Source organism: Ceratotherium simum, chromosome 36, assembly GCF_057802395.1.
Source record: "Ceratotherium simum simum isolate JZ-2026a chromosome 36, ASM5780239v1, whole genome shotgun sequence".
NCBI classification, from domain to species: Eukaryota; Metazoa; Chordata; class Mammalia; order Perissodactyla; family Rhinocerotidae; genus Ceratotherium; species Ceratotherium simum.
The window spans coordinates 31,147,370-31,157,034 of record NC_141935.1 but is presented as its reverse complement, the minus strand read 5'-3'; the positions used below and the strand labels follow the sequence as shown (position 1 = coordinate 31,157,034).

The 9,665-nt window shown below is 44.5% G+C and overlaps 1 protein-coding gene across 2 annotated transcripts; it reads right to left on the bottom strand.

Annotated features, from left to right (window-relative positions):
* Nucleotides 1-812: 812 nt before the first annotated feature.
* On the bottom strand, nucleotides 813-9,246 carry COX20 (cytochrome c oxidase assembly factor COX20). 2 transcript variants are annotated; one of them, XM_004439595.3, is made up of 4 exons: nucleotides 8,997-9,246; nucleotides 1,973-2,087; nucleotides 1,807-1,870; nucleotides 813-1,079 (listed from the first exon to the last, which is right to left on the bottom strand). In XM_004439595.3, the coding sequence occupies exons 1-4, from the start codon at nucleotides 9,036-9,038 to the stop codon at nucleotides 941-943; spliced, it is 360 nt and encodes a 119-aa protein (XP_004439652.1). In that variant the 5' UTR covers nucleotides 9,039-9,246; the 3' UTR covers nucleotides 813-940. The 2 variants fall into 2 exon arrangements, with proteins under 2 accessions (XP_004439652.1, XP_087280625.1); XM_087424499.1 differs by lacking the exon at nucleotides 1,973-2,087 and having other exon boundaries at nucleotides 8,997-9,238.
* Between the last annotated feature and the right edge of the window lie 419 nt (nucleotides 9,247-9,665).

Here is a 9,665-nt window from a genome sequence, read left to right as displayed (position 1 = left end):
TTGTTGCTGTTTTTATGACAGCCGACTGAATTATAAATATCTTATTTACAGTCATGTAGTAATATGAGTGTAATCCTGCAGTTCTTTTTCCTTTGTACCAAAGTTCTGAAAATATTTTTATGTATCCTGTGTGCATATTTAAATTCTATTTAAAAAATTAAAACCCTGTATACTTCCAAAAAATATTTAGAGCAGTTAAAAACATTTTCTTCGGAGATGACCTACCTGTTCTAAGAAATGGAAGAATAGTGTCAGGCAAGGGGTACATTTTTTTAAATAACAATTTACAAAGTGATGACATCCATTCGTTTGTCTTAAAATAGCATTGGCTTGGGCCGGCCCCGTGGCTTAGCGGTTAAGTGCGCGAGGTCCGCTGCTGGCGGCCCGGGTTCGGATCCCGGGCGCGCACCAACACACCGCTTCTCCGGCCATGCTGAGGCCGCTTCCCACATACAGCAACTAGAAGGATGTGCAGCTGTGACATACAACTATCTACTGGGGCTTTGGGGGGAAAATAAATAAATAAAGTCTTTAAAAAAAAAAAAAATAGCATTGGCTTTAGAAACCAGAAAGTATTCCCTCATTTTTAACAGGGTACAGTAATAGTTATGTTTTTTGTTTTTAAGGCAAGTTTTAAAATCCATCTGGGAGAGATTTTATTTCTTGAAATGCCGTTGTTTATACTCACTCCTTATTACAAGGAAACTCTTTTTTAAGTACAACAGGTCCACTATATGCTATGTTGGCAGTAGACAGAGGGCCCGAACAAGTTTGTAAGTACTCACACAAGTGTAAAAAAAAAAAAAAAAGACTATGACTGACGCAGACTTTATTGACTTGATTGAAAGCCTTGTGGTACAGACAACGATTTACCGGCTGGTCTCAGCTTTGTTCACACTACAGTGAGTTGTCTTTGGGTTTTCTGTGCGCAAGACTCGGCTCAGTTGCTGCTGTTGCCATTGGTTTGTTTTCTTTCAGGATCAAGGTGGGTACTTTCATATAAAATCTTATTTTTAATTCCTTCTCTGGCAATTCTTTCCTGGATTCTTAGCTTTGCATAATTATACCTACAATGGAACCTTGTAAGAAAAGAACAGGAATAAGTCATTAATATATAAAAACTAATTTGAAATTTATAATAACAAAATTTAAAAATGCTTACAGATGACTACCCTAAGACTGAAAATTTAACCATTCTAATTTGGTGTGCTTTTTCTGGGTGGTTTGGTGTCAACTAACCTATGAACACATTCTTTTTATTATTATTAAGGTCTATTTTACATAAAATGAGGATTTCTATCACCTTAGCTTAGTTTTATTTGTTGTAGAACCTCACATAAAGGGAACCACGTAGGATGTACTCTTTAGGTTTGGCTTTTTTTTTTGATTAAGAAAATATATTTGAGATTCATCCATGTTGTACCAGAAGTTGTGAACATTCTTCTTCAAGTAGCATTTTCAGGTGATGCCATAAGCAGGGAAGAAATCAGCACTACGGTAAGGTAAAAGATTGAGGCCTTCCTAATAGACCATAACTTGACATTAATAGAATGTCTAATGTCATGCATTTGTCTGTTCATTTGATAAATGGTGTATAAAATGTGGACATATTTAAAGGCATTCCAGCAATACCATGTTGTAAGAGAAATTTCCATTAACAAGTCCTTTTTTTAAACAATAAAAATCAAGATTCTTCACTGAGGGTGGGAATCTCCCAATGGAAGACTGGTCTGAAAAGAGCGTATACTTAGGAATTAGATAAACCTATTACAATTATGGGTCGTCTTGAACACTTAGTATACATACCAGCATCCTAAAGTCACCAAGATAAATCCTCCTACTCCAACATCACATGATCTTCTAATTCTGCCTGTCAAAAGGAAGCATAACCACTATAATTAATTATGTTACTCAATCTAGAAGAAAGTTGTTCACCACACATAGAGAAATGTATGTAAAAACAGATACTCACTAGTTAACAAAAAATGTCCAAAGCCAGCCACAACAGATCCTAAAGAACCATAGAGTATTGAGTCCCGTGCACAGGGAATGTTTTCAACATCTAAAATTCCTAGGAGCTTAAAGGGCTAGGATAAAATAAAAAAAAAAAACAAACCTAAATTGAACAAGAAAGAATTTTATTTCAGGGCGGTTTGGCAAAGATTAAACTGGAATATGTACTATGTGACAACCATGAATCCATTTACATTGTCTTTAGTCATCTTCCTTTGGTATACAATGTGAAACTTAAGAATTTGACCAGAAAGCCCCAAGCAGTGGGATAACTTAGACCTAAATTAATTAAATTATGGTGTTATGCCATAATTTGCTAATTGACTGGTTGGGAAATAAGAGCATACATTATTTTATGAGCTCTTTAAACATCTATGATTTTGGGAGTTTGGCTATTACTGAAATTGAAAAACAGCATAATTTGGGGGGAAGCATAGATGGAAAAAGTAAAATTATTCTAACCATGTTTGCTTATAATATTAGTATAGTGCTGTTTGTTTTAAATTTCTTTAACAATGACTTCAGATTTTATTGGTGTTTACTAGGTGAACATCAGTTGTGTTCATAATAAATACTTCATGTAAAGATACACATGGGCAGTCTCTCTCTTCTGGTCTGTTTCCTTGCCTATGATAATGAAGTTGCACTTGATCATATTTGATTCTTTGTTGATAGTACGAGGTAATCACACTTAGTGTGATGAAAAAAGCTGGAGATCCAGAGTGGGATTTTTGTCTCAGCTCTGCCCCTAACTTCTGTAATCTGCAGGAGATATATATATATATATTTTTTTATCTCTGTGGCCCTCAATCTGTAATGAAGGGGTTGGGCTAGGTAATTTAAGTTCCTTCAAGTGCTAAAATGAATAATTTTTAAATTATTTTTCTACAGTCTTCACTGAATTTATGGACTTGTTCTTAAGCTTAGCATGTTTACTTGAATGTCTGTCACTCTGCTAATTCTGTATGTTAGTCTGGGGAGGGCAGGACAGACATTTTTAAAAAGTCACTTAAACGTTTCACTAAGGCATTCTTGTTAATACACAAGTCTCAGAAAACTTACGGTAACTGTTTTCTAAACTTGATTAAATGCAAGTTTTCAGTAATGAAAACTTCCTTCAGCTTTTAGAAGGAAGCTACTTGTCCATTTAAAGGTTTCACTTTTTAAATGGTAGTACGCTGTGAGGCAGGACCTTAAGCTAAAGGGGGATTCTGTAGGATGAGGTGATACCTAGAAGGTGTAATACAAGGGAAAAAACCGGAAGAAATGGGGAAGGGACAGTAACAAGGCAAGTCAGATTAAAGGTTGAAACATGAAGATATTCTTGATTGTATTTCTTCCTGTGTTTGCTTTTTTGGCTCAAGCTTCTGCCGGAAAAGACTTGCTTCACAATAAAGCAAAAATAACATACTCGGATCATTCTGTGCCATTTTTTTCTTTCTCTCCCTGCTACCCTCCCCCTACACACCTAACACACATTACTTCATGAACACAGCAGGTGCTCAGTAATGTTGCAGACTTGAATTTTAAAAGCGCTTCGGTATAAATCTTCACCTACAACGAGGTTGGGGGATTTAATTGTTTCTGGCTTTTCATTTCATTTAGCAAAAAACTTGTTTCTCACCCTCTCAGCTCAAAAGCCCAGTGAAATGTGGCCATGGGGAGAGGGTGTGAGCTGCTATGCAGACAGGGACTGTTGGACTCCTGCACTCCAGTCCAAGACTAATGCCCCCACCTCCAAACCAGCCTGTTGCCCTGGGGGAAGGGTCCTAGGGCCAGAGGGTGGTGGTGGTGGTGGTGGTTAGTGCCAGTTGTATCAGGTCTAATCTGCAAGTCAGACCAGCAGCTTCTACCGCGGGGTGGAATGTTAGGATGGCTTCCACATTTGGGCACAGAGGTCCTAAGCAGAACAAAAGGAACCATCAGGGGTTGGCCACAGCACACCAAACACTGCACACTTGACGAAAGGCAGCACAAGTTCCTTTAAGGCTTCTGGGCTTTTTCATTTGGATTCCCTCCCATACTGGAGCCATAGTGTGACCCCAGGATACACCAGAATCTGCAGATAAATATTTCTTGGGCCACTTGGACAAAATGCTGTCAACCCCAGTTCTTTATCAAGTACCTGAAATAGTGCTGCTTAAGTCAGCTAGGTACCTACCTCGTTGAGTTTGAGATTTTCAAATCCCACCCTCAGATTCTGATTCAGATCTGGGATAAGCCATTGGAATCTGTTTAGAAACCTTCAAGTTTTTTTTCCCCCCTGATGAATCGATCAGATTGGGGAAAACACTGCTTTTAGATACTGTTTAGAAAAGTATAAATTTTTAAAAAATTGTAAATAATCGGATAATGTTAGCTGCTTTTTAAAGACAAATATCCTATTTAAAATGGTACCTTCTAAAACCAGTGTGGATAGAGACCAAGGATGCTGTTAATCATGCTATAATACACGTATCAGCCCCTCCTCCAACAAATCTGGTCTGTCAGTGCCAGGGCTGAGAAACCAACACTAGTCTAATTTAAACAGTCATAATGTGGAGCCGGCAGGGGGCTATCAGTGCCAGGCGCTTTACCACACCCCCCCCACCCAGCCCCATTTGTAATTCCCACAACCTCTCTGAGATTACCTCTGACACAGGCTCAGGGTCTGTAAGCAGAAGGCTGTTAAGTGCTGGCAGAGTGGAGGTGAAGTCAGCCTCACCCCAAAGCCTGTCATTTCCGTGGCATCGTTTACCCCTTTGGGTTTTTATACATGAAAAAACCAAGGCTCAGGGAGGAGTCATTTCCCAAAGGTCACACGTCTAGGAAGTAACATTAAGTACGTGATTTTACGTCTGCGATTTGTCTCAAAATTGGGTAAGGATGTACAAAGACATGTTAAGACCACAGCTTTCCCTTTCCTAGTAGAGAATTCTCAGCCCCCCCGGTAAAGCTGGAGCTTAGACTACTGATTACTGATGACTTAAAAGCACGTATGGGAGGGCCGGCCCTGTGGCTTGGTGGTTAAGTGCGCGCGCTGCAATGCTGGTGGCCCGGGTTCGGATCCCGGGTGCGCATCGAGGCACCACTTCTCCGTCCATCCTGAGGCCGAGTCCCACATACAGCAACTAGAGGGATGTGCAGCTATGACATGCAACTATCTACTGGGGCTTTGGGGGGAAAAAATTAAATAAATAAAATCTTTAAAAAAAAAAAAAAAGCACGTATGGGACACTGTAATGAAGAGCCAGTCTTCTGTAGAGAGTGCACTGAGCTGGGAGATTCTCAGAAATGGAAATTAAAGGGTCCAAGCCTTAAGTCCCTTTGAAGTAGTTGTGTTTATAATGTGAAAGCATGTCTCTCTTATTCCCTAGTACTTTGCAAACTTAAGGTTTAACTTCTGCCATTAACAAATTTAAGCCCTTAAACATAAACTAAGTAACTTTTACATTAATTTTTTTTGTAAACTAATATTTTTAAGCTTTGATTTAGAAAAGCAGTTTTACCAGCTCATCTTGATGGAACTAAGGGAAGCTCAAAAGTTTTTTTTTTTTTGCTGAGGAAGATTTCTCCTGAGGTAACATCCATGCCAGTCTTCCTCTATTTTTTAGTATGTGGGCTGCCAGCACAGCATAGCAGCTAACAGCAGTATAGGTCTGCAGCCCGGGAACTAAAACCCGGCCACTGAAGCAGAGCGTACTGACCTTAACCACTAGGCCACTGGGGCTGGCCCTCAGAAGAGACTTCTAAGCCAGAATGCCAAAAGAATTTACAGGAAATAGATCAGATTAGAGCCACCTCATCACTGTCAAATGTATCTGATCAGCGCCTATATTCTTGTTGCAAAGGAGGAACTGGGCCTGTCCCTATTTAAAACCAGTCCTAACTGCAGTTGATTCCTCTCAACTACTCAAGGATTTTGCTCCTATAGTTACCCCTTTCATTAGTATCATCAGTTTTTCCTCTCTACCATAATCTCCAGCCCAGGAACATACAAATCTCTCTTGACACCCCTTCCTCCCAAGCCTCCTAAGCTACCATCCCATTTTTCTGTTCCCTTTCACTGCAAAACTCAAGTTACCGGTGTTTGCTGCTCCACTTAAAAATTTCCTTTCCTTCCTTTAACTCACGTCAATGAGGCATTTCTTTCACTCAACTGAAACAGCACCGTTCTAAAAGACATCCATTTTGCAAAATCCATCATATTCTACATCAGCACATGTGGCAAATAATCATGTTTTTGAAACATTACTTGGCTTGAAATATGACAATGTCTCCTGGTTTCCTATCTCCCTGGCCATTCCTGGCAGCTTTGCTGCTGTCCTCTGCTCAGATGACCTCTAAGTGTTGAAATGCCTCCTTCCGCCCCGGTGGAATCTAGTCTCTTCCTAGGCGTCTCAAGGCTTTCAATTAAATGCCATTTATATGATGACTCCCAGATTTATAAATCAAACCCTGATCTCTTCCAAGCTTTAGTCTCATATTCATCTGCCTATTGACACCTCTTCTATGTCTAATAAGCACCTTGGACTTAATATTTCCAGATCAATTATTTTTCAGGCATCACTCCTCAACCAAATTTCAGACCAAAAATCTAGGAGTCATCCTTGATTCTGTTCATCAAACACTTGTCCAGTGTATCAGCAAGTCTAGAAGGATGTACCTGAACCAAATACATCATGAACCAAACCACTTCCACCTTCACTGCTGCTACCACCAAGCTGCCGTCTGCCCTAGTACCTTCAAAGATGTTGATTCCACTCCGATGACTATACCATTCTCCGTTTTAAGCCCTCCATGGCCTTCAGTTATGCTCAGATAACATAAGTACTCCTCACTACTGCAGTGCAGACCCTACCTAATGTGGCACCTACCCTCCTCCCGTATACCACTTTCTCTCGTCCCCTGGTCTGGGCACACCAGCTGGTATTCCTTTAACAATTCTAGGTGGATTGCGTAGCACACACTGCCGTTCTCCTGGATCTTTGCAGGATGGCTCAGTAAATGAAATTCTTAGTCCTTTTTTGTTTGATTCCCCCAGTAGAACGTGAGTTCATAAGGAAGAGGATTTGCCTGTTTTGATCAACGCTATATCTTTAGCACTGAGTTTAGTGCTTAATACTCTGGAGGTACCCTGTAAATATTTTTTGAATGGGTGAATTAATAAATTTAGAATTTACCTAGAGCACTTTTCCTGATAGGCATATGCCAAATTTCATATTTTAAAGTTTCTTGAAGAGCGAAGAAGGGAGAGCAGAGGAAAGAGTTTTTAACGGCTAGTTCTATCAGGTATGCTAGCTTGATAAGTTTCCCAGGTTTGCTGATTCTCATAAACAATCCCTGGATTGTACTGATCACTGAAAAATTATTTTTTAAAAAACTTCAGACTTTTTTTCAATACCTTGGGCTGCTAATTCAAGCATAGCTTGTGTTAATATAATTTTATTACAGTCTCTTTGATGAGCGTTGATAGGTACCAGTGTTTCATGAGCAATTTACAGGCCTTTTTTTTTTTTTAACCTTACCCCACAAATCTGGCATTGCTCAGTTTTAGGGCTTGTACCTATCCTTCATTTCACTGACTACAGTATTTTTTTTTGCCAATGAAGGACCAATTAAATACATCGATTTTTTTTTCTTTCATTGAATTCTTTTTGATTCTCAATGGATTAAACCACCCTAGGACCCTTAAATGACGAGTTATCTCCAATCAAAGATGAACAATAAGATACGAGAGAGAGAAAAGCCACATTCAAGAGCCCAGTGTTCTCACAAAACAATCTAGAATTTTGTGTTCGTAGTTATGGTGCCCCTTGAAATATGCAAGTTTCAAACAAGGGTACATTTTTGTTACACTGAGCATATTCCAAATAGTATATGAGACATTAAAAAACAGAAAAGCCACCAGTGGTGCATAAATTGACTGTTTTTGCTATTAAATATGGAAACAATTTATCTGACATTTGTTCATATAAACCATTTGATGATCTGCTACCTTGGCCAAATTTAGATGGAAAAGTCCCCAGAAAAGCAAGAACTTTGAAGAATTGAGCAGAATTTCCAAGCTGAGCAGAGTATATCCTAAAACAATGGATTAGGAGCAATCTGGCACACAGTGGGTCTTCAGTAAACACTCATGACTGATCCAATGTTAATATCTCCATAGCTCACTATTGAAAACATTTTTTAAATCTTTTTTTTGAATATCTGTTATTTTTTCAGCACCGAGGATATAAATTGGGTTTCCTGCTCTTAAGGGGCCCGAGAGGAAGACAAGACATAAAGCATTAACTTCCGGTATCCCCAATGCTGTAAGGACAGGGCTGTGTACCAGGTACCCGGGTGACGGGGACAGAAGGGCCTCAGTCCGCTGGGGAGTCGGGAGCCCCTTCCGGGGCGCCCAGAGAGCTAGTTGAGCGTTAGTACCCCTGGAGAGCAAAGGCCCAGAAGAGGCAGACACAGGCTCCACAGCTGGGGGCCTGGTGCGGGGACTGCTACGACTGGACTCGAGGCCGAGGGGAAGTCCAGTTCCCGGGCTGGCGCACGCTGACCACTGTGGGAAGGGGCCGGGGAGGGCAGAGCAGGGAGACGCGACAGTGGCGGGGAGGCCGCGGGCCACGTGCCACCCCGCGTGCCCACCGGGAAACCCAGCCCTTCCCCGGACCCCCCTGTGTGGAGCGATGCCCGGGGTGTAAGCGGCCTCCACCCCCGCGCTCACCGACCCTCCGCGCTCCGCGCCGTGGGCGTGCGACGCGCCACAGCGGCCCCGTCCTCGGGGCGCTGAGTCACCCTCCGTCGCCCCCGTCAGCGGCGCCCTCCCGCCGCACGACAGGTGGAGTTCCTGACCTGCGGTGACCCGCGGCAGTCCTGACCGGCGCCGGCCCCCTCCCGCGGCCGTGGTCACCCGCCTCAGGCGCTAGGACAGAACCCCGGGAGGCGGGGACAGTCCGAGCGCACGGGCGGCGGAAGGACAAGCGCCCCGCGCCCCGCGCCCCGGTTACCTTCCCCTTGGCGGGCTCGCCGGGCTCCGGCGCGGCGGCCATGAGGACGAGTCGGCGCCGGCTCGCCCCGCCCGCCGCGGAGGCCCCGCCCGCCCGCGCCGGCCGCCATCTTAGGGTAGGGCTCGGCGCCCGCAGTGCGCGGGCCCGGGCCGCCGCCCCCTTTGTTCGCCGGAGCGGGTCACCCTTCCCCGTCAGGGGCCCTCCCGGCCCAGGGCCGGAGCCGCGGGAGGAGGAGGGCGCGCGGGCAGCGCGGCGGGAAGGGGCGGGCGGAAAGGGCTCCTCAGGACCTCGCCCCGCCCCCCGCCCGAACCGCCATTTCCAACCGTCGCCCGTGCTCGCGCTCGCGCACGGCCGCCGGGCGCGCGCCGCGGGGCGGGGCGGGGTGGGGGCCGGCGCGCCGCCGCCGCCGCTTTGTCCTGCGAGCGCGCCCCGCGGCCACCAAGCAGGCCCGGCTGGCGTGTCCCCGTGTCCTTTGTCCTATGGCCCCGGCGACCCCGGAAGCGCCCCCGCACTAGCCCCGTTTGCCCAAGCGCCAGCGTCCAGCACACGGCGGCCGCACGCCCCCCTTCTCTAACGGCGCCGATCGGTCGGCCTGGAGGAGACCGCGGACAAAATGGAGGCGGCCCCTACTGAGCATGCGCGGGCCGTCCGCCCGCGGGCCGAGGGTCG

Coding starts and splice junctions, on each gene's coding strand:
- COX20 (XM_004439595.3), bottom strand. CDS start 9,038: ATGGCCGCCGCGCCGGAGCCCGGCGAGCCCGCCAAGGGGAAG. Junction 1,871..1,972: donor TGGACATTTTTTGTTAACTA/GTGAGTATCTGT, acceptor TCCTTTTGACAG/GCAGAATTAGAAGATCATGT. Junction 1,080..1,806: donor TTGGTGACTTTAGGATGCTG/GTATGTATACTA, acceptor TTTTCTTACAAG/GTTCCATTGTAGGTATAATT.